Below are 25,396 nucleotides of genomic sequence, written 5' to 3'. Positions count from 1 at the left end.
ACATCACAAGATTCTCCTAATGCGGCACGTAAGAGATCACCTGTGCTATGGGATACTTCAGGTATGTTCTGCTGCAGATTTGATGGCTTGGCTTCAGGCCTTGTCCTCCAATCTGAAAGAAATCCAAAGTGCAAAAATCCCCTATTCTCTTCTGCTGAAGCAAACTTCTACAGGAGAATGAGGAACTAAAAGAGAAATAAATGACACATGACTCTGTTTTGAAATTAGTCCTGTATTTGGAGAAAAGGCACTAAATGAAAGAAAGGAAGAGTAAAGAGAGGATGGTAGGGCCTGCAGATCTTGGGTATGTGATAAGCCCAAAAGGAAGCACATCTAGGAGGGAGGGTTAGGGAATAAGTGAGCATGAATAGGCACACATACAAACGAAATAGTCTGTCTTACAGGATCTTATCTGCTCTCCATGCCTCCTACCTAGTTCACAAACCACTATAAAATCTATCTTTCTGATATATCCATTTCATTACTTCTTTAAAGCCATCTAGGAGGCTCCAGATCTCCAAATCCTTCAGAAAACCTCTCAGCCAATAATCTAGCTGAAATGATTCCTTAACATGTGGAGACTAAGGACTATCTATACTTCACAAACTGAGAAAAATATTTCAGGAGGCAAACCATCCTGCCCTTACAACGGGGCTGTGACTGTACTCCATCTGAATTCTGGTTCTATACTAATCACCTCTCTTGAACAAAAAAGTATTTCTTTGAGTATGTTTTATTTCTAAGCCCTTGTTTAACCTCAGAATACCAACAGCAGAGAATTAACTAATTTCTAGATCCTAAGAATGACAACCTTTAAAAAGTAAGAGAAGGGAGGGTGATAGAAATGTTCTATATTGATAGATTGGATTAGAGGGTGGTGCTTTTGTTAAAACCAACTGCATGGTAAATTTAAGAGTTGTACTTTTATAATTTTTTTTTAACATTTAATTTTATTAATGTATACAAGAACTGGGGGGCCTCCCCGGTGGCGCAGTGGTTGAGCGCTGGATTGCAAAGCTGCCCGCAGCCTCTGCAGCGCCGGTTCGATCCCCGGCCATTGGGTGAGGGTCCCACATGACGTGCAGACCTCTCCTGCCCTGCCCGCTGCTCCCCTCAGCAGTGTACTTCATCAGTCTGCCTGCTCTGCTCTGCTCTCCCCTCTGGCTCTGGTGAATTCTCTCACCTTCCTGCACTTCTGACTGTACCCAGTGCTTGTATAAATAAATACATAAATAAATAAATCTTAAAAAAAAAAAAAAAGAACTGGCGTGTAGGCCAGGGGTGTGTAGGGGTGGTGGTGGTAAGAGAATTCATCAGAGACAGAGTGGGAAGCAGAACAGGCGGATCTACTGAAATACACTGCTGAGGGGAGCAGCGGGGAGACAGGAGAGGTCTGCTGCACCATGTGGGTCAGCTGCACACATGCCGCAGTGGCTGGCAATAGTTTTAATAGTGCTGAGACTTTAACCCCTGCACCACCAGGGAGGCCCTAATATATATTTTTTTCCCTTGGAAAATTGTAAGCAGACATTGACCTCTAGTTAATGATATACATGCTGAAGTATGTAAGGATGAAATGTATCCATGGCCGTAATTTACTTTAAGTAAATTAAAAAGTAAGATCGATTGATATATGTAGAGATGATGTCTGTGATAAAGTAAATATAACAAAGGGTTAATAACTAGAGAATCTTAGTGGTAGATATATAGTGTTTACTGTGTAATTTTTTTCAACTTTTCACATGCCTCAAATTTGTCATAATAAAATGCTAGAAGGGAAAAAACCCAAACAACTAAGGGACCCTAAATCCCAAAATTCCTTACCCTGAAACAAGACTAAATTCTAAATTTCTACGTACAAGAATGCCTTGTATTAGAATACTTTTCAGAGAGACATTGAAGAAATGTTTGTTGAAATGAATAAGAAAGTTCTCTCCTCAGAAGATTTCATACTGATCTAGTAATTCCTTACTGCCTTTTATAGACTCTATTAACAAAAAGAAAATACATAGAAATATATTCATTCAATATTAAACATAATGAATATACTTTAAATGGATATTCAATGTTATAATATATTAAATATATATTCAATATTCAATATTATTCGAACATGGAGGTCAGAGGTTGATGGTTTATGAAGCTAAAGAATTAAACTCCAATATAGTCTACCTAATGATGAATAGATAACTAAAATGTAGTCCATCCATACAATGGAATATCACTGAACAATAAAAAGGAATGAAGTACCTGCTATAACATGAAATGAACCTTGAAAATATTATGCTAAGTGAAATAAGCCAGTCTCAAAAGGTTACATGATTCCATTCATACAAAATATCCAGAACAAGCAAATTCACAGAGATGAAAAGTATATCAATGGCTGCCAGCAGCTGGGGGTTTGAGGTAGAAGAGTGACCGGTAATGAGTAGAGGGTTTCTTTTGAGGGTAATGAAGTTAGATAGTGGTGATGGTTGCACAACAATGTGAATATATGAAAAACCACTGAACTGTTTAAAAGGGTGAGTTTATGGTATGTGAATTATTTCTCAATAGAGCTCTGATTTGAAAATCCGGTATGGATTACAAAAAGAAAAGACAGAGTGAGCAATTTCAACTGGGAATTACAGCAATCTAAATCTGGGGCTTGGTTTAAGCTGTCACCAGTGGAAGTTAAAAGGCAGGAAAAATCTAAAATATTTCTCAAAGGAGGAAAATGAATTGAAAGAAAAAGAAAAACTGATTATAGTGTCTGTCCCAAGGGATTAGAAATCTAGTTGTTTCTAATAGGCAAGGCAGCCAAATGCGTTGGTTGGAAATGAATGCTATTCTGATTTCATGTATTTAGTAAGAACTGTATGGGGCCTCCAAGCGGAGGGATCCAGTGAGAAGGACAAAAAGTGACACAAAAGGATGACTGCTGAGTCTGCAGCACAGGATAAAAGAGCTACAACTGCTGACACTAGAAGGCAGGTACACTTTCAGGGAAATAATACAGAAAGAAAGGGGAGAAAGCTGAAGGACAGATGCCTTAAAGCAGATTCAAGTAAGGGGAAACCAAGAAAAGCCGAAGCCAGAAAACCAAGACGCACTTAGGAAGCTGGGGCCCTGGAGAGGATGATGTGCCAGGAACCAGGGAGGCTGTGAATCAATCGGGCATGGAACACAGGCAGGAAGGAAGAGGCTGCTGCTCCACAAACAGGTGGTATGGGAGTGTGGTCGTGGAAGGAACTCGACAGGCAAGTTACGAACGGAGGGAGAATCAAGCCTGAGGAATCTGACAATGAAGCAGCAAGACAAAGCACAGAGACATGGAAGTTCAATTAATGTCTGAATGATTATAGAAAGGGGTCTCTGAATAATGAAGGGAGCCTGAAGGAGAAAATAATTGAGTGAGTAAGGCTATAGAATACAGATGGTATTTGAGTACAGCCCTATGTCAAGCTACTTTCAGAAAGGAAAAGGGGGTATCTTTTCCTCTAATACCTACCAGTAGCAGCAACACCTCTGCAAAGAGAGACTGACAGAGGTGTCATCTGTCTGGCGAGAGACGGCTGCACTTCCACTGTAGGTCTAGGAGCTCCCTTGGCAGCGGTGTGAAGGTGCCCCGCGCCACCCCCTGCCCTCATCCCTACATGCCTGACCCTCACTCATTTACCTGGAGAGAATGGTTTTTGGCTTTCTCCCTCTGATATCCATGGCTCTTCTCCTTGCTCCAATTTGAAGATCACCTCTGGCTTGGAAACTTGATATCCTGCTCATGGGTAAATACACAAGATTTGGTTGTGTGTGCAAGTGGACCGAGAACCCTCCTACAAGTCAGTACTAATCCTTGATCCTCAGGAACTCTGAAGGAAAAGAAAGGTGCAACTTAAGGAGTCATGCAACCGGTGGTTTATTTTCAGTTCTGCAAAAGACAGACCTTCTCCCTAAAGAACAGTCTTGGAAACCCATAAAGCTGGATCCCAGAGAGATGAATAAGCTCTGATCACCCAGCTAATGGTCACCCCAGCAATTTGTCTCACGACCCCAGCAACTGAGAGCGGAAAGACTAGCCAGTAGGCAAAACACCAAGACAGCGTCCTTACCGAGAGAAACCAGGTGGTTATAGTTCTCCAGCATCACGTCCCGGTACAGGCGCCTCTGAGCGGAATCCACATGGTACCACTCTTCCTGGGTGAAGTCCACAGCCACATCTTTGAAGGTCACTGATTCCTGTAGGATCACATTCCTGCTCAGCTAGGCAACCACCCACCTTCCCATGGCAACACTGGGAACATAGCGTAGGATCTAACGGATCATACTTTTGCTATCCCGAGGAGGGGGTGTTGGTTAAATATGCTAATTGCTTACATAATTTTGCTTACATAACATGGAAGCAGGAAGTTTGTGGAAGCCAATATGCCCTGCGGTCTTATATTCTTCCTCAGCCATCTTGCTTTCCATCAATGTCAAGCCTTTTTAACAGAGACCGGTTTCTCACTTCCCACACACTCCCTTTGTTATAAAATCCCAATACAGTGGGGAGTATAAAGTGACAGCCCTCCTTCACCCTGCCCCCCATGACTGATCCCTCTATATTCCCCAGAAATAACCACTGCTGAGAGTTCGGTGTATATACTTGAGTTCCTTTGCCGTGTCTCTCACTCTCTCATACACCCACACATAGCGTCATTTTGTGAAATACCACATACATTGTTCTACAATTTGCTTTTTCCATTTAACCATATATTTTGAACATCTTTGCATAGAAGCATATGTCCATATTTACCTCAGTCCTTGGGCCTTGGAATGGCTTCATAGTCCTCCACAGTACTACTGTCTAACACACTTGCTGCCTAAAACCAACACACACCACTATGCTAAGAATGACATTCAAAACGCCCCATCACTCATGGGCTGTGGCCATGCTGACACTGCTGACTCCCGAGCACATGTGGCCAGATCTGAATACACCTGTTCCTACTCCAAGCCTTTATGCTTGTTCCTTCCTCTTGTCCACGTGGCTGACAACTGGCTACTAGTTATTTAGGTTTCATCTCAAGCCTCACCTCTTCAGAATAATTGTTTTTAACACCTTCCTCTAAGGTACTCTCTATACCTTATTACCACATCAAATTTTCCTCCTTAGCAGATTTTCCTCTCATTGTTCAAATGCTTGTCATCTGAAGTCAGGAATCAAAGATTCAGACTGAAGGACACTTATACTTGTATCTGAGATCAGCTTACTTGTTAGCCCGTCTGTTTCCATTATTAAGAGCTCGATGTAAACAGGAACTTTGTCTGCCTTGGTCACGGTGACATGTGACGCCTGGAACAATGCCTGACACACAGGGGATGCTTTAAAAATACCTAATGAATGAGTAATGAACTGGTCCTTGTTAACAGACATTTGCATTTTTTTAAAAGGATTTGAAGATTTTATTTTATTTATTTATACAAGCACTGGGTACAGTCAGAAGTGCGGGAGGGTGAGAGAATTCACCAGAGCCAGAGCGGGGAGCAGAGCAGGCAGAAGGACCGAAGTACACTGCTGAGGGGAGCAGCGGGCGGCAGGAGAGGTCTGCGCGCCATGTGGGATCCTCCTCCGGTGGCCGGGAAGCAGCCGGGGATCGAACCGGCGCTGCAGAGGCTGTGGGCAGCATCGCAACCCAGCGCTCAACCGCTGCGCCACTGTGGAGGCCCCATTTGCATTATTTTTTAATTTTTGCTATTACAAGCATTACTGCAATGTGTGTGTGTTGTGTGTGTGTGTTGTGTGTATGTGTATAATTTGCTCAGGCCCCCACCCCTATCACTTCTTCCTCACCACCCCCTGAAAGCAGGCTGGCTGAGGTGGCCTATGCCTCTCAACTGTTAGTTTCATGCTCATGGGCTGCTGTCTGTCTTGCCTCCCCATGCCCGGCGAAGCCACGAGACAACTGTCACCATGCCCTACTTGAAGTATCTCTCCACTCCTGCTTAGCTATCCGTCTCAGACAAGCATGGTAAAAAGACAATTAGTATGCAGAGACAGTGAGAGCAGAGCTGAGCTCACCAGAGCCAGGAGGGAAGGCGACATGAAGTGTCAGCTTTACTCTGGCCCTCTTCCCCTGTGCTTATTAAAACTAGCTGAACTACAGTACAGTTTCCTGGGGGGGGTCTCATTCTCTCTCCACCCACCCATCCTTCCCTTGTTAATGCCACCTCCTATTATCGGTGACGACAGCAGGTCTTCAGTAAAGTCTTCTGATGCCCTACTGGAGGGGCAAATCCTGTATTATATGCTGTGAGCCACTTTGCACACCCAGACTTGTTCACACAAGCCCAGTAATCTAATGCCTGCTCCCCTAATTAGACAGCAAGTGTTATAAAGGTGGGAGCTATACCTTTTTTTTTTTTAATTGAAAACACTGGACCTCCCTGGTGCTGCAAGGGGTTAAGACGCAACCTATGAAGCTATCCGCAACTTCTGCAGCACGAGTTTGATCCCCAGACGGCCAGGGAGCTACCCACATGGTGCAGCAGACCTCTTCTGACTCACCCGCTGCTCCCCTCAGCAGTGTATTTTGTCAGTCTGCCTGTTCTGTTCCCCACTCTGTCTCTGGTGAATCTTCTTACCCCCCACCCCAGACCTCTGGCCTGTACCCCAGCTCTTGTATGCATAAATAAATCTTTAAAAAATAAATAAATTGAAAACACCAGTGGCCAGTAAGTGCCTGATCCACACTGAACATCTGTTTCCTGATATTTGAATTTTAGAGAGGATAGGAGAGGCCCTGTTTCCGATTGAGTGAGGTGCATGACCACAGCCAGGAGCCACGCCGGCTCCTCTGGGTCACATTCTGTTCGGCACTGCAGCTGCGCCTCCTCGGGAACACGGAAGGGCTGAAATGGAGAAGACTTTTTGACCAGAGATCTGAGTGAGCCAGGTAAGATGACACTGGAGATATAAGGCGCCTGACTTTACCATATATGCTGTGGCAGATAAAAACATAATGAAAACACTACAGTCCTTGACTAGGTGTCAGCTTAAAAAGCGTCATCTATTAAGCAGGACAGGAGTAGACACATTACAGAGAGGCACGGCAGGCGTGCAGGGAAGACAGGGAGAGGGAGAGAAGTGTCAAGGTAGACTATCCACTGGGCCTTAAGGGGAGGCAGCATTAGGATGAGAAGAAGAGATGAGAATGAATCCAGGCATTGAGAAGCTTGAGAAGGGAAGCCGGACGTGGGTGCGCAGAGCCAGCAAGGAAAAAGGGGTTGCACTGAGGCAGACGCTTTAAGTTTGGTTGTGAGAATTAACACCTCCTCCTTGTTGCTCACTCTGTCTTCTATAAACATATAAACAGATGGTGCTGGCCAACCTGGACTCCTCTGCTTAACTGGTTCCCATATTAAACACGCAGCCTCCAGACTTTATTCCGGACTAATGGTGAAGAATGTTAACTAGTAAACAATCGTCTGTTCCAAGTCACTGCCCACTTTCTGCCTTAACAAGGCAATAACCGGACTCTGTCCATCTGTCCTGGGCCCCACCCCCCCTGTCTTCCCACACACTCTGTCACTTCTCTCAAACACAAATTTGATCATGCGCAGAAACCTTTCCACGTCTCCCTTATCCTATCACCCTTACCATAGTCTGTGCCACCTTCATCTCTTACCCTCAGACCACATCCTCCTACCTTGTCTCTCCTTGTTCACTTTTGTCTGCCCCACATCTATTTTCTGTATAACGGAGTGATTTTGTTAAAGCCTATCAGACTGGTATGTCTTTACTTAAGCACCCGATAGTATCCTAATTCACCCAAGTAAAAGCCATTCTTTGCAGTGGCCTATATGGCCCTTTACTATCTGGCCCCCCACCCCCTCTCTGACCTGATGTTGACCCTCATTCCCTACCTACTACTCTCCCTACTTCATTCACCCTGCCGTCCCTTCAATTCCGGGAACACACTACACACATTTCTGACTTGGAGTCTCGCTCTACTGGTCCCCAACTTGCTACCGTTTTCTTGCCAACGTGCACATGGCTCCGCGCTCACTTCCTTTAGCTATTTGTTCAAATGTCAGCGAACCTTCCCCGAGCACCCTACACAAAACAGCACTCCCACCCTGCACTTTGTTTTTTATCATAGTTCTTACCACTTGACATAACACATTTTAAATAATATCTCGTCTGTAACTCACAGCCTAATATAAAGTCGGAGGAGAGCAGGAATCTTTTCTATTATCTTTATGGTTCAATCCCCACTGCCTGGCACACTGGAGACTCAACAAATATTTAATAAATACTTTTCTTGAGGGCCTCCCTGGTGGCGCAGCGGTTGAGCGCTGGGTTGCGAAGCTGCCGGCGACCTCTGCGGCGCCGGTTCGATCCCCAGCTGCTCCCCGGCCACCGGAGGAGGATCCCACACGGCGCGCAGACCTCTCCTGCCGCCCGCTGCTCCCCTCAGCAGTGTACTTTGGTCCTTCTGCCTGCTCTGCTCCCCGCTCTGGCTCTGGTGAATTCTCTCACCCTCCCGCGCTTCTGACTGTACCCAGTGCATGTATAAACAAAACAAACAAACAAACAAATAAATAAAAACATGCCTCTAAAATAAATAAATAAATAAATAAATAAATACTTTTCTTGAAATAGAAAATGAGATTCCTTAATGTGAGCTTCAGTCATTGAGAGGCTAGTCCCCACTTTACTCCCACCGCCCAGCTTTGGATTCTCCCCGCTGTCCACCATAACCGCCTCGGTTTCAGCTCCCTGAAACCAAATCTTCTCTTTCTCCTCTGCTAGTGCTGCTTCAAAATGCTCGGCCTTTTTCCCTTGCCAAGCTAACATTTATTCACTTGACTTGGGCAAGTTCTCTCCCCAGGCCTAGGCCACACCCTCTCACAGCCCCAGTTCCCCTCCTGGGCCCCTGAGCACGGCTCACAAGATGCTAAAGTATGTGTCTGTTCCCTGGTGTCCCCTGTGCTCCCAGAGCACAAGACCTTGTATCAGTCACCTTCAAATTTCCAGAGGCCAGAACCAGTGTGGTATATAAAAGATAATCAATAATTTGCAAGATTCAATAGGTATTAAATACACTGAGATCCTTGGTATGAGTGAGCCACTCTGAGTGAGATGAGCTTTCCAGCATTCCCAATGCGCAGACCACACCTTGGACTGTTAATAAAACGATCCAGTAATGTCTTATAGACACTGCTTGCTCTTCTTCTGGACCTCATTACCCTTTTAAAAATTAACAGGATCAGGGCCTCCCTGGTGGCACAGTGGGTTGAGCATAGTGCTGTTAAGCTGTCCGCAGCCTCCGCAGCGCAGGTTTGATTTCTGGCCTGCCAGGGAGAAACCCACATGGCACGGCAGACCTCTCCTGTCTCGCCCGCTGCTTCCCTCAGCAGTGCTTTCGGTCATTCTGCCTGTTCTGTTCCCCACTCTGTCTCTGGTGAATTCTCTCACCCTCCCGCACCTCTGGCCTGTACCCCAGCTCTTGTATAAATAAATCAATCTTAAAAAAAAAGTCTTTAAAAATTAACAGGAACTGACAAATGTTCTCCTTCATCATGCTGACATAAAAAGAACTCTGGCCAATAAAACAAAACAAGCTTTTAGACTGTAAGATCAATTAACAGTTACCAGAAGGGCAGAGACAGGATGATGGGTAACTGGATAAAGGGGTCAATCGTATGGTGAAGGATAGAAATGGGCTTTTAGTGTTGACCTTAATGTAGAATATTCACATGCTGACTTTTAATGATGCTCATCTTACATAATGTCGCTTATATGGAGTAACATGTACATGTAACATTTATATAATGTTATAATACAATGTCACTTCCATAAAAAGAAATAAAATGGGAAGAAGAAAAATAGGACCATGGTTAAGTTGTGGGGCTCAAAGCAAAAAAACTAGAAACAAGGTATACTACTTCACGGGTTCCAAAAAAGTTTCACAACTAATAAATGTGTAATCCCCTTGGGTAACTCAGACTCCAAGGGACCCAATTTTCTTACCTAAAAAATAGGTTCTCCTGAACTGAAGAAATAGAGTGTTAAGAACAAGTTTTATAAAAATGGCATTTCCAGAAAGGACAAAAGGTATAACTATAAACTCACTCCCTCCAGTTCTAACACACACCAACTCTAGAAGAGACATCAGCTCAAACCGTTAACTCTGGCAACTTTATAATTATGAAACTTTGCAAAGCTGAAAACCAGAGAAGGGCAGTGAATGAGTAAAATTAATCTAATTTATAAAAACTACCTTCTAAGACCAAAGTTAGTTTGCCCAAATTGAACACATTACGTTTAATAAATACAGTAAGGTATTTTCACGAAACTAGTCAGGGTCCTCTGTTATCAGACCAATAATAATTTGGTGAGCTGACACCTGACAGCATATCTGTAGGCTGAGTGCAGAGAAGAAACAGAACCGCAAGCCACCTAACAGCGTCACCATGTACAGTATTCCACACTGGAAACCTAATCCTTGACTTCTTTTTTTCTTTTATGTACTGGAACCACCAAGAGCTTCAAACATGTATTCAGTCCCTCCCCTTCATCTTTCAAATCCAACTCAAATCCTCCCTTATCAACAATGTCACTAAGCCAGGCAATTACATTCTAGATCTGCGCTATGCTGTCTGTCACGGGAGCCACATGCAATTGGCCAGTCCAGGTTGAGCTATGCATTAAATGTAAAATACATACCAGAATTCAAAGACTCAGTACCAAAAACAGAGCACACATCGCAATAGTTTTTAAATAAAGATTCATGTAGAAATAATATTTTGGCTATATTGGGTTAAATAATTTGTTTAACTAAAATTAGTTTAACCTATTTGTATATTGTACCTACCAGAAAATTTTAATTTCTTTTTTTTTTTAAAGATTTATTTATTTATTTATACAAGCATGGGTACAGTCAGAAGCGCGGGAGGGTGAGAGAATTCACCAGAGCCAGACCAAGGAGCAGAACAGGCAGACCGACGAAACACACTGCTGAGGGGAAGCAGCGGGCACAGCAGGAGAGGTGTGCATGCCATGTGGGACCCTCGCTGGTGGCTGGGGATCAAACTGGCGCTGCAGAGGCTGCGGGCAGCTTCCGGGCAGCTTCGCAGCCCAGTGCTCAACCGCTGCACCACCAGGGGAGGCCCAGAAAATTTTAATTTCTCTATATAGCTTTTATTTGTTTTGTTCTGGCTTCTGTTCTCCAAGATACTAAATCATCTTTCTCTCAAACTTTGCTTCTGGCCATATACCTTTGGCCTTTGTACATCCTGTTCTGACCATAATGTACTTTCTTCCCTTAACTCTACAGGAAAAATTCCTGGTCATCCTTCCAGAGCCAGTGGTCCAATGGTCCTTGCCTTTCTGAAGCTTTTCCAGATTCTGCCTATCCCTCCATCCCCTCAACATCTGGTCCATATTTCCATTTCAGAATGGTAGCAATTTTTTCATATTTTTCTCTTTCAACAATTTCTCTAATTTCCTTTCATTTCAGCATCCCTAAAACCAAAAGCATGCTGGAATTGTCCAGAACCATGTGGGCAACTAAGAAAGATTGCCCACGCACGGAGGGTCCTGCCACACGACTTTTTAAAAGCTCCTGAGGTGATTCATTCTAAAAGAGCAATAGCAACATCTGCTGCTCACTCACCATCCTGAGATCAGTCATTTACATGCACCCTCTTCTCACTTAAATTCCTCCCTGAAGACTCGCAGCTGCTGCACAGGAAGAAGGGATCTCTTCCCAACTGCTTCTGAAGCATGACCTTGCTTAAGAACCACCACTGGCACAGAGCAGGCACACCAAAATGTGTGCTAAGTGAAAGAACAGAGTGTCTGGTTAATTCTTATTAAAGGAAAATGAAGAGTCGTTTTGAGGATTAAAAAAAATATTACGTATTTGTGTATTAAATTACTGGATTCTGTAAAGCAGGTGCATAGAGGAATATGATGGCATTAATGACCATCTCTAAAAGCTGGTTCCTACTAAACATCAAACAGAAAAACCTCTGACAAATCTACTTAATAAAGACATTAATAAATTTAAAGGGGTAAATTCACAACAGTGGGTTAAGAAATGGGAAAAATTGTATTCTACTGACAACTGTGGGCATATCAACAGACAAAGTATAAGAAAACAATAGCCTTATATGATGATCTAGGTGAGACAGGCTCCGAACACCTCCGTAAAACATTCCACCCAGATACACATTTTTCTCAAGGGCACATGGAATGCTCTCTAGAACAGATCATGTGTTGGGACACAAGTCAATAGTTATGAAGACTGAAATCATTCTGACCATTCTTTTTTAAAAAAAAAAGATTTATTTATGCATACAAGAACTGGGGTGCAGGGGGTAGAGGATTCACCAGCGACAGAGTAGGGAGCAGAACAGATGGATCTACACTGCTGAGGGGAGCAGTGGGGAGACAGAAGAGGTCTGCTCCACCATGTGGGTAGCTCCCTGGCCTGCCAGGGATTGAACTCATGCTGCAGAGTCTGCGGGTAGCTTCACAGTGTTGTGCTTAACCCCTTGCGCCACCTGGGAGGCCCATTCCAACCATTCTTTCTGATCATGCTGTAAAACTAGAAATCAACTAATAAAAAAAAACTGGAAAAACTTCAAATGTGGAGATTAAACAACATGCTGCTCAATAACCACTGGCTTAGAGAGGAAACTACAGCAGAATTTTAAAAATACCTGGAGACTAATGAAAATGAAGATACAAGCTCTTAGAATTTATAGAATGCAAAGTAGTGTTAAGAAGGAAATTAACTTCAATACAGACCTACATAAAAAAGCAAGAAAAATCCCAAATAAATAATTTAATATTACACCTAAAGCCATTAAGCCAGGCAATTATGTTCTAGGCTCAGAGCCTGATGTGCGGTGAGAGTTCGGTAAATGTTGCTGATGCGCTTTTAGAATGAATCACCTAAGGAGCTTTTAAAAGTAATTTGGCAGGACCCTCCATGCACAGGCAATCTTTCTAAGTTGTCCATGTGGTTTGAGAATTCCAACATGCTTCCCTAAAAGATGCAGAAGTGAAAGGAATTTGAGAAACTGCTGAGTTGAAACTTGAAAAAGAAGAACAAACGAAGCCAAAAGTTAGAAGGAAGGTAATAATAAAAATTAGAGCAGAAATCAATGAAATGGAAGTCAAAAAGACTACCAAGCAATCAATGCAACCAAGAGCTGGTTCTTTGATGTAACCAAGATTTGGCTTACAAAGAAGAAAGAAAACATTAACAGAGTAAGAAATACAAGAGGAATGGGCCTCGTTGGTGGCACAGGGGTTAAAGTCTCAGCGCTATCAAGCTATCACCAGCCTCTGCAGCATGACTTCAATACCTGGCCAGAGAATTAACCCACATGTGCAGCAGACCTCTCCTGTCTCGCATGGGGCTCCCTCAGCAGTGCATTTAGTAGATCCACCTGTTCGGCTCCCCACCCTGTCTCTGATGAATTCTCTTACCCACCCGCACCTCTGGCCTACACTCCAGTTCTTCTATGCATATATAACAAAATAAATCTTTTTAAAGAATGAAATAAAAAAGGAAAAATTACTGCAGATATCACAGGCATATAAAGGATCATAAAAGATTAATATGAACAAAGATATGACAAAAAAAATGATAATCCTGAAGAAACAGATATATTTTTAGGAAAATGCATTTTACCGAGACTGAACCAGGAAGAAACAGAAAACTTGAATAGACTGATTACAACTACAGAAATTGAAATGGTAATAACAAAACAAAGTCCAGGACCAGATGGTTTTATGAGTAAATTTTATCAAACCTTTAGTGAAGAACTTACATACATTTTGCTGACGCTATTTCAAAAAACTGATCAAAGAAGAGGGAATATTTCTAACCTGTTCGATGAGGTCAACATCACCCTGATACCAAAACCAGACAAAGACATCACAAAAAAGGAAAACTTTTTTCCCAGTATCTCTAATGAATATAGATGTGAAAATTCTTAACAAAAGACTAACAAATCAAATTGAACAATATATAACAAGGACCATGCATCATGACCAAGTGGAATTTATTCCAGTGATAGTTTGACATGTACCTATCAACTAATGTAATGCATTTCATCAACAAGAAGAAAATATAAAAACCATGTATGATCAACAGATGCACAGAAAGCATTAGATGAGATTTAGTACCCATTTATGATGAAAGCTTAACAAAATGAAAATAGAAGGAACCTACCTCAACATAATAAAGACCATATATCACAATACAGCTAGCATTACACTGAGCAGTGAAAACCTAAAGGTTTGCTCTTTAAGATCAGCAAGACAAGGATGCCACTGTCACCATTTCTGCTTAATTTATTATTAGAAGTTTTAGCAAAAGCAGTCAAACAAGAAACAGAAGAAAGCCAGACTGGAAAAGAAGAAATGAAACAATACATACAGGCAATGTATCGATATAGAAAACTCCTGAGGACTCCACTAAAAAGCACTAGAAACAATAAATGAATATAATAAAGTGACAGGTTACAAAATTAACAAAAACCTGTTGCATTTTTATGTACAAATAAGGAGCAAGAAGAAAAAGAAATTAAGAAGACAATTCCATTCACAATCACATCAAACATAAATACCCAGAATTAACCAAAGAAGTGAAGGATTTACACAATCAAAACTATAAGAATCTATTAAAAGACACAGAACAAGACATTAAGACATGGAAAGTTATTCCATGTTTGTGGATGGCGAGAATTAACATAGTCAAAAAGACTATTGTAGCAGTAACAATACATTGACTTAATGCAATCTTCACTAAAATTCAAATAGTTCTTCAAGGAAATCGGACAATTTTCCAAAGAGGATATACAGAGGATACATATCACTTCTAATAAGGGAATTGTGAATCCAACCCACAAGAAGATATGAACCAACACTTGTGACAATGGTCTACCAACACATGTGACAAAAGACCCCCAACAGGGTCTCCCTGGTGACACAAAGGGTTAAGTCTCAGCAATATGAATCTATCTGCAAAGCAAGTTCTGAGTTACATCCCTGGCCAGGGAGCTGACCCACATGGCGCAGCAGACCTCTCCTGACTTGCCCGCTGCTCCCCTCAGCAGTGTATTTCAGTCGATCCACCTGTTCTGCTCCCCACTGTCTGTGGTGAATCCTCTCACCCCCAACCCCCAACACCTCTGGCCTATACCCCAGTTCTTGGATGTATAAATAAAATAAATCTTAAAAAAAAAAAAAAGACCCCCAACAAGTGGTGTTAGATAGGAGGTGAGAAGCCAGAACCCTTACAAATTACTGAAGGGGATTTAAATTAGTGTGGCCACTGGAAAGCAGTCTGGACTTATCTTAAAAAACTTACCCTAAAATATCATGCCATCCAGCAATCCCACTTTTGGGTATCTATCCAAGGAACTTGAAATCATGAACTTGAAAAATCACCTATGTCACCATGTTTACTGAGGCATTATTTTTTTTTTAATTTTTTAATTTTATTATTTTTTTTAAGATTTTTTTTATTTTTTTTAATAGAGGCATGTTTTTATTTATTTATTTGTTTGTTTGTTTATACATGCACTGGGTACAGTCAGAAGCGCGGGAGGGTGAGAGAATTCACTGGAGCCAGAGCAGGGAGCAGAGCAGGCAGAAGGACCGAAGGACACTGCTGAGGGGAGCAGCGGGCGGCAGGAGAGGTCTGCGCGCCATGTGGGGGGGAGCAGCCGGGGATCGAACCAGCGCCGCAGAGGCCGCGGGCAGCTTCGCAACCCAACGCTCAACCGCTGCGCCACCGGGGAGGCCCTACTGAGGCATTATTTACAATAACGAAGATGTGGAAGCAAGCTCCGTGCTCGCGGATAGGGGGCTGGAGAAAGACGTGGTGTGGAATACCATTCAGTTGCAAGGAAAGATGAAATATTATCCTTTACAGTCAAATGGAAGGAAATTGAAGGGCTTATATGAAGGGAAGTAAGCCAGAAAGATAAAGACACATATTGGATGATTTTCACATATATGAGTAATATAAGGAAACAAAGGAGACAAACCAGCAAAGCAAAATAATTACAAACTAGGAGACACTGATAACTGAACTAAGGTTTCTGAGGTTAAGAGAGGGGGAAGGTAGGGTCAAGGGAGTATGTAAAAAAGATTTTCTACATTTGTAAACTTACTTCAAAAGAAAAAACCTGAAAACCTACTCTATTAAGGTAACTCTATTAAGATTATAAGCACTGAAGTATTAATAGAAAGTACTGATGTTTATAGTTTGCCTGCAGTGCATTAAAAGATAAAATGGTATACAGGAGAAACCAAATATTGTAAAATATTAAGAGGAAAAAATATTGCATCACATTTATAGGGAAATCCATATTGTAATTAATTAAATGCAATAAAGGTGATGAGTGAAAAAAACAAGAAGAAATGAGAAAAATTTCAACAAAGTGCTTCACTTTTAAATTCTGAATTACTGATGGTGACAGAAGAATGTAGAAACTTTAATAACTAAGGAGGAAATAGAGAAGACAGCTCTCAAATCATGCGGGTTTACCCAGTATTATTTGTAACATTTTTAGGGGGAAAAAAACCTGAATGTCCTATGAGAAAAAGTTAAATGAATTTGGGTATCTTCACGCAAAGCAACATAACACAACCCTTAAAGGTGATTTAAAAATCCTCATAAAATTATATGAAATTTAAAATAGTATAATTGAATGTATTCCCTTAAAATTGTTAGGAGGAAAACATGCATGGGGGGGGGGAGAAATTAATTAACACAAATACAGAGACACTAAAGAAGAGAGATCATAAGTGGCTTTTTTTTTCCTATGAAAAAGCCTGTATTACATATATTCACATACTTTAACAAGGAATATTTTGATAAAAGTAGTACAAGACACAGAAAAGTCAAGAAGAGAGTCCTATTTTTATTTATTTATTTATTTATTTTTTGAGAGTCCTATTTTTAAATAAGTCTTAGAGGGACAGGTGTTGAAAACTTAATATTATCATAAAGGCAAAATTTCTTAAAGCTGTTCAATGAAATCCTCGTTTCATGCAGCTATTTTACCAGGAAATCAGTGTCAGTGTAACTGGGAATATATCATTTTGCTATGTTAGGAGCAGAAAATACAGAAAGCATAACTGCTGCTGGGGGTTAGGTGGTTCATGGACACTAGTTCATATGACACCCCTGACCACATGGGTACTCTGGAGCAGGGGATGAAAGGAGTCAAGTGGCCCTGCCCTAGGGGAGTCGAAAGCCCTTACAGAGATGAGTGGATAAACATCACCTCTGCGGGGCAGGAGTGTCTGAGCTGAAGCTTAAGCTCAGGAAGAGGCTGCAAAAGGGATCCCTAGACAGAGGGGCCCGGAATGCATGTGCCACTAGCATCCTGCACTGAGCCAGCTTTTGCTCGTCTGTTCATCCTGATGAGGCAACCACAGAGCTCTTGGGCTCTGGAGTCAAAAGAGGGCAGGCCCTCGTCACTCTCTCCACACCCTCCCCTCCTAGGAAGAACACCAAGAAACCTGGTCTCCACAGACAGCTTTTTCCTTATCAAACTTCCCCCATTTCTTATTGTTCAACTTTCAGGTTGCCCAGCACCTCTTTTAATTCTTAACTGAGAAAGCAGTACAGGGACAGAGAAGAAAAGATGATGAGGAAGCGCAGCATTTACATACACAGAGCTACTAAGGACCCAGTGCACCCTAAGGTCTTTCACAGTATCCCCCCTCACCCCCTTCTCTCTCCCTTCCACCTCGGAGCCACTCTAGGTACTTGTTAGCCAAACTCATAGGAGCTCTGGCTTTGAAACTCTTCCTTCTATACTTGGTCATCCACAGCTTTTTTTTTTTTTTTTTTTAAGATTTATTTATTTATGCATACAAGAGCTGGGCACAGGCCAGAGATGCAGGGGTGGGGGTGGGGTGGGGGGGTGAGAGGATTCACCAGAGACAGAGTGAGGAGCAGAACAGGCGGATCCACTGAAATACACTGCTGAGGGGAGCAGCAGGCGAGACAGGAGAGGTCTGCTGCGCCATGTGGCTTGCTCCCTGGCTGGGGATTGAACTCGTGCTGCAAAGGCTGCGGATTGCTTCATAGTGTGGTGCTTAACCCCTTGCACCACCAGGGAGGCCCCACAGCTATATTTAAAACTAAAGAGAAAATGCGCTAATTACCTGCTCAAAAAACTGGGTTCAAGCTACACTTAGCCCTCTTGCCGTTCCTAGACACACCAGCACACATCTGGCAGTGGGGACCTGAACAGCTACTCCCTCTACCCAGAGCACTTTTCCCCACACAGGAGCATCAGCAGCTCCCTCACTCAATCCATCCTATCAACCCCCCCCCCTTACCTTTTTCTTTCTTTTTATGTTCTCAGATATTGTTGCATTCTAGGTTATCATGTGAATGACTTACTGATTTTTTCTGTTCCACCTTAAGGAGTAGGACAGTTAACAAGACTAAAACTTGGTTTTAGGAGAGCCAGACCAAATCTCTGTCAGCCATATTTTTATATACAAAGTGTTTCCTCCACAGCTGTGAGAATTAGTGTGTAACAATAAAAAATCTAAAGGCATTATACACAGTGTATGTTTAATTGCAAACTGTCCTGAGAGCACATTACTAGTCACTTATCTGGATTGAGCCTATTTGCCACAGGCACCTAGCAACCAGAATCTGTGCCTTTTCCTTACTTCTAACGAGAGTGGGGATTAAACGCGTTTGGACCTAGTATTTTCACCTACTCCATGTAAATGAATGGATCACCTGAGAGGACGTGTGTCTAGAAAATGCCTTCTAGAAATGGGTTCACAAATCGGCTTCATATTAAGCTGAAGGTGGACAGAGGGGGACGTGCACTGTCACATGGTCGTTAAACAGAAAAAGTAAGTTGGGGGGAGGGGGGGGGAAGGGAAGGGAGGGGGGTGGAGTCTATCTGCAGCTGCCTCTTTCTAGGCAAATCTTGACCGAGCTTCTTTGGCGCCTTAAGCTCCCGCTCCTCGCCTCAGTGACAGTTACTTCCTTTTCTACAGTCCTCTCTTCTGTCACCCCACTTCTCCATCCCGACTGACGGGGCTCCAGGAACTGGCTCGGCGCTCAGGATTCTCAACTTTGACACTTCCCGACGCACCCATCCGCTTTCAGCTCCTCCCACCAGGCCACACTGCCCGGGCCCCTCCTCAGCGGGCCCCTCTTAGGCAGCCCCCCTCCCAGCTCCGGACACTTCGGGGTTCGCGAGGCTGGAGGCTCCGGGGGGGCCATCGGGCCAGAAAGGAAATCGCGCAGGCGGAGAACAATGACAGCTCCAGACCCGCCGGGGATGGGGGCCCCGGGGGGCCGCTGGGGGCGGGAGGGGGCGCCAGGGACGCGCTGCTCACCTGGGGCGCGGCCGTCGGAGGCCTCGGGGCCATTCCTGCCTCGCGGAGGCCCGGCTCCGGCCCGGGCTGAGGGGAGAGGAGGCCCACTCTGCGGGCGCAGCGCCGGCCCCGCCCCGCCCCGCCGGCCCCTCAGGCGCTCCTCCCGGGACGGCCGGTGCGGGGGCGCGCGGACCCCGCCGGGGCCTGGGCTCGGGTCCCCGCTTCACTCGCTCGCCGCGCCCGAGCGCCCCCGGGCCCCGCCCAGCCCCCCCGCGGGACGGTGGGCGCGGCCGCGCGGACACGCGCCAGGCTCGTGGGAGGTGCCGCCCGCGGCGCGACTAGCGCCCTCCAGGGGGCCCCGGGTTTCGCGACCTCGACCCCCCCCAGGACTGGGGCTGGCTCCCCCCGCCCCCGCCGCGCCAACTCTGAAGTGCGGACGGGCGGCCCAAAGCCGCCTTTAGCCACCCGGGGGTCGGACAATGGCCGCAACGGCGGGGCCGCGCCGGAAGTGCGCCTGCGCACGCGGAGCCTCGCTCCCGCAACCCCCGGGCCGCGGCGGGCGCGCGGACTACACCTCCCAGAGGCCCCCGCGCGCGGGACCCGCGGGGGGGCCTGGGAAGACGCCGCGCCGCCCTCGGGCCGCCAGCTCGGGTGCCGCGGCGAGCGCCCTGCAGGTCCCGGGCTGGGGCGTGGGTCCCTCAGTGCATCCGCTGACTCCGGCAGTGGTCGCTGCGCGCCTCCTCTGTCAGGGGCGTGTTGCGAGGGGCGGGACAGAGCCGCGGATCGGAAAGATCCCGTTTTCGGGGAGCGAGTATGCACTCACGTGGACGAATGACAATAAAAAAGTGAACAGCAACAAGTTGCTTTTAGGTTTTGACTTCAGCTATGAGAATTAGACAATGAAGGAAGTGAGGCAACTTTGCGCCTTCATCACAAAATGTAATTTCCGTGGCCTCTTCTATGCCAGCTTCACCTGTGGGTCATCACTGAAGGTGAGGACACTGACTTCCCAGAACACGATCTATTAAGACTAAGCTACATGATGAAATATTTACACAGGAGAGAAAAAGAAACGTCAGGTAAACCCGTGGCCTCCTGAAGAGTGTGCAAAAGCAAATGGTGCTACTACCAAGTTATTTCATTCCTTGTTATCCTGTTCCAGATTCTGTGCTGAATTTTCAGTACAAAGATAGATGAAAGTCCGATGCAATGACCAGATTTGTAGAATTGTGTTTTAAATATCATAAATAACCAGTCTAAAAATGTCCTCGATTTAGAATTGATTTCCTAACATTAGTGTTTGACATATTTGCATGGTAGAAAACAATTGCAACTAAAGGTATCTTACATTACATTGCTTTATCAAGAGGATAAAAAAATTGCTTTCCACCACTGCCATATTAAAATGATGCTCTGAAAGTAGTAGAAAGTGTAATTTAGAAACATAAATGAGTGGTCCAGAGAAGCCTCTTTCAGGCAATAACTTCATATACGAGATTTAAGGTGGAGGAACATTAGGGAGAAAAGAATTCCAGGCTGAATGAACTGAGGGTGCAAAGGCCCTGAGGTGGAAACAAGCTTGATGTATTTTAGAAACATGGCCCATGTAGCTGTAGCAGGGTGAGGGACAAGGACAATGAGTGGAGTAGAGGCAGGATGGGGTTTGCTGGAGCAAGGTTTTGGAGACTGTCTCAAGCACTCTGTCCATCTGCTCTCACCTTGATCAGTTTTACCTTTGGCCGCCAGCTTCTGGGCCAAGTCCTTCATTAAGGACACAGCCTGTCTGCTGGTCTGTGGCTGCTAAAATGCCACACTCATGCCTGTCTTCCTAGGAACCGTGGTCAGGGACTGTACTAACAGTGCCCACGGTAGAATCTGTTCATTGGGGTGGGCACCAAAGATGGACAATGTAACTGTCTCCTGCAGGTGTAATGACGACCATTCTGGAGGCCCTACTGGGCTCTGGACCCTGAGGAGGAAGGAGAGCTGTTTGCTGAATAATGAAAGGGGGGATGGATAGTCCTCGGGGAGTCTAAGGCAGTGCCACTCAGCTCTGGGTGAACCCCCTCCTTTCTCCCACCCCTGCTTGGGTCCAGGGGTTGGCAGTTGCCACCTGGCTGCAAAGCTCGGATGGTGAGGGGACACTTTCCAGTCTTCAGCCCACACCTTTGGGTTCTAGATATCTCAGTGAGACAGGGTGCTAACAAGCTCCTAGCCAATTGAAACCTTTAGTCTCATTAGGCCTCCTGTCTCCATGACAACCACTGGCATCTGGTCAGGACTGGGAGTTCTTGACAGAATAGACCTGGTCTGGTTGAGGTCTGGGCCACAGAGGTACAGCTAACAAGACTGACCCTGGACTCCAAGTGCCCTATGGTGCCCATAACCTTCACATACACACACACACACACACACACACACACACGTCCTGGTGAGCAAAAGGCCACCCTTGAGTGGGCAGCGTGAGATGTGGGGCTCTGTGACACCTAGTTTGTCAAGGTTGAGGTGAAGGGACTCACAGTTAACGCCAAATGCCTTCTATGTCGCCAGCTCTAGCATTTGTCTAACATTTGACTTTCTCCTCTTCACAATGTAGAATTTGACTTTTGACTCCTCACTCCATCTGCCTGGTCCAACCCTCTGGCTGGGGCCTTCCCTATACAGCTCAAGAACCATCAAGTTCCAGTCACTTAAAAATGTTCATTAAAATGTCCCACCTCTGGTTTTCACAAATACTCGAAGGAGAGGATCCGGAGAAGGTGGCTCGGTGGAGATCCAGCCTCTTAAGCCAGAAAAGCAGCAGGAAACGAGTTGCCTTGAGTGACTGTCTTTGTGTACTTCGGAGTCGGGACCCACCCCACGACTGGGGCATTGAGTGGGGCTGTATAGCTTCAATCTTTCATTGCAAGAAGTGAGGCCTAGCAGCGAGTGTACCCCTAGGAAAGCGAGTCTCAGGGCTCCCTCGGTGCTCCAGGCTCCAGCACCACCTGCTGGCCACTATGATCCTCTACCGCTCTAAAGGTATTCCCTAACAATGAGGTGAACTGGGCAGTTTCCACCTGCCAGGACCAAAGGGGCACTTTGTATCATGAATTTAACAATACACAAATTAGACAGCCACATCCCCATTTTATATGTGAGGAAACTGGTTCATAGAATTTAAGAAACTTGCCAAGTAATTTGCCAGTTACCGAGTGTCAAAGCCCAGATTCAAGCAGTCTCTGTCTCAAGCATGCTCTTGACCCAGATGCGTGTACCCTGCCATGTTACAGTTGGGCCGTTCTGGGGTTTTTTTCCAGGCTTCTCACTTAGCATAGCTTCTCCCAGGGCTCCTGTGAGGACCACCCGCCTACCATAGACCAGAGCACTGACACCCAGCTGGCCACCCAGATTTCCTCACAAAACCCCCCTGATGGTCTCCTGCCACCCTGGGTGAACTGAAGAAACCACTCACTCTTGCTCCATCCCAGCTGCAGTGACTCAGACTGGAGCCAAGTGGTGTCATGCCAGGGGTCAGGAGACCTCACTCTGGCTTCTGACTCAATCACCGTGTTCTCCCAGACAGTCCCTGCTGAGGCCAGCCACCTTCCCCTTGCTGATCAAGTCTCCTGTTTGCCAAAGGATAGAATGGGCCCCAGGAGCACCCTAACATATCATTTTGGCCTTGTCTCCATGGCCTGGTCTGTTTAACCCCAGGCTCTCCTTATGGCCTTGGAGTCATGAAAAACCTCAAGGAGGGTCTCCCCTAGCTCCCTCTGCCCCTAGACCTGAGTCCCCAATGACCCTGGGACATGGCTGGTTGTGTGCGGAGATTGATCCCATCAGGCTCTCAGGATACAAAAAGCTTCGAAAGGCTTTTGCAGCCAAACCAGAGACTCCTGTTTGGAGATCATAAAGTAGACAAGTGAGTCATGGACAGGATAGGGACAGAGGGCAGAGAAAGGATGAGAGACTAGAAATGAAACAAGGTTATGCTCACATCATACCTGCTGAATTAACTACATCTATATCTGAATTTTAAAATAAACTTGCAGGTGAATTAACTTTTAAACATTCTTTTCCAGGTAGCTTTTGCTTGTGGTTAACATCCCGCAACATTGCAAGTAGCTGTGTGAATTCCAGGGACCTAGGCTAGGCCATCTTTAGCTGTCAAGAGCCCAGTTACAGAGACATCTCACTGCAACGTGAGCTCTGCGCCCAGGAGGCTCTAACACATTCATCTACCCAGTAAATTGGGCTGAATTTATAACATGAAGGGTTTGCATTATTATAAAGAGTAATGGCTTTCCGGATCAGCTAGACCAGTGTCTTCATTTTATAGATGAAAGAGAAGCCCGGGAAGGAAAGACACTAATTGGAGAAGGAAGAAGATGGTACAGGAGTAAAGGGATGCCTACAAACAGCTGAAGGGACGTGTTGGGTTGTGGTGTGGCACTTTTTTTTTTTTTTTAACTTATCAGGTAGAATCTGGGTTTTAAAACGATTTAAATTCAAATATGGAAATTTAAAGAAAGAATGCATCGCCAGATTGTGAATTATCCTGGAATAGTCCTTGCGATGATAATTTCAAGAAATTCAATTTAACAAAAAGTGTCTTTCCCCCTCCGGGTTTCTAGCTTATTCTGTAAAATGAAGGCTCTGGCTTGGTTGATCCGAAGCCCCATTTCATTTTTGCCCACAGCTGCCATGCCTTGCTGCAGGTGCAAAGATGTGACCTCCGCAGAAGGAGAAAGCACGAAGGTGGAAGTTCTGCTGGGCACTTTGCCCCTGCCTGGATCTTCGTCCGGAGGCCAGGGGCACAGACCCGCCAGCACCCGGGATTCCGCGACTGGGGCTGTTCTCTCTGGCCCTCCGGTGGCGATTGGCTACCGCAGCAACCGGCTCCGCGGTTTCCATAGCGACCGACGACTGGGTCAGCCGCGGTGCCCCCTCGCGGACGTCTAGAGCAACGGTTTCCAGCGGAGGCGAGTTCTTTGGGCGGCTCCGTCCAGGGAGCTGGCTCTGTACTGAGCCCTTCTACCGCTAGACCCAGTCCGGAGCCTTGGCTTCAGCACCCCCGCCCCTCACCCCGCTTTTCTTGTCTGCTCTGAGGCCAGGCTTCTCTGGGCTCTCAGCCGGAGTCCTGGGGCTTTAAGAAGGGTACTTTCAGAGTCGTTCTAGACAGAGTGGTATGTGGTATAATAACAACAACAACAACCATCACCACCACCACCACCACCTCTCAGCCATACCCCCTAGCCATTCTTAGTTCTGACCTTGGCTTCTGGAGCCATCTCTTCCCTTGTCTGTCCTTGGGATGGGACCCCACATACCGGGCAGAATCCAGGGAGGCACCAGTGTGTGGGGAGCATCGCCACATCAGAGCATGGCGGCCTCAGCTAGGAGATGGGCAGACATACAGACAAGCTAACCCAGCATGGCGGTAGTTGTGGGCAGTGACAAGGTTCGTGGCACAGGGTATGGTAGGAACATGCATGGGGAACGCAGCCAAGCCAGCCTGAGCCAGAAAGGGAGGATTCTTGGGGGGGAGTGGTGCCTGTGTTGAGCTTTGAAAACTGAGAGGGCCCCTGAGCTGGAGTCGACCTCTTCAGTCTGCCTTCCTGAGGGTGCCTCATCAGGGACCTTCTGATCCCATGCCTCCTCCTTGTCCTGTTCCTCTTCTTCTGTTCCTTTCCCTGTACACTCTCCTCCAGGCTTATGATTAAACCAACACCACTTTGTTACAAATGGCTCATTATACCTATATGCAAACCCTTCCTCCAAGCCGGCTCTCAACTGACTTGCCTACCTGGTGAACTCTTACTCATCCTGCAAAACCCATCTTGATGATCACTCCTTCCTGGAGCCCTCCCAGAATTACCTTCTCGGTCATGCATTTATTCTACAAACTTCTATGGAGCACCAACTGTTAGGCCCAGCGCACAGTGCTATGATGAAACTTTCTGATCCCTTGTCTGTCTCCCCCACTGAGCAGGACCCCCTGCCAATAGGAGCAGGCAGAGCTGTGTCTTCTCTTTCCTTTGTCCTCCAGCTTTAACATTCATTCTC

General features: G+C 45.5%; 1 protein-coding gene across 1 annotated transcript; it reads right to left on the bottom strand.

The window, feature by feature from the left end:
* Positions 1-3,650: 3,650 nt before the first annotated feature.
* On the bottom strand, positions 3,651-19,402 carry ZFP90 (ZFP90 zinc finger protein; the record flags this gene model as incomplete). The annotated part of the gene is made up of 3 exons (XM_084256559.1): positions 3,651-3,754; positions 4,089-4,215; positions 19,370-19,402. The coding sequence occupies 3 exons, from the start codon at positions 19,400-19,402 to the stop codon at positions 3,651-3,653; spliced, it is 264 nt and encodes an 87-aa protein (XP_084112685.1).
* Positions 19,403-25,396: the final 5,994 nt, after the last annotated feature.

The sequence above is a fragment of the Talpa europaea genome (genome assembly GCF_964194135.1).
Source record: "Talpa europaea genome assembly, chromosome: 16".
In the NCBI taxonomy this organism is placed as follows: Eukaryota; Metazoa; Chordata; class Mammalia; order Eulipotyphla; family Talpidae; genus Talpa; species Talpa europaea.
The sequence above is the reverse complement of the archived record's forward strand: the minus strand, read 5'-3'. Positions and strand labels throughout refer to the sequence as shown.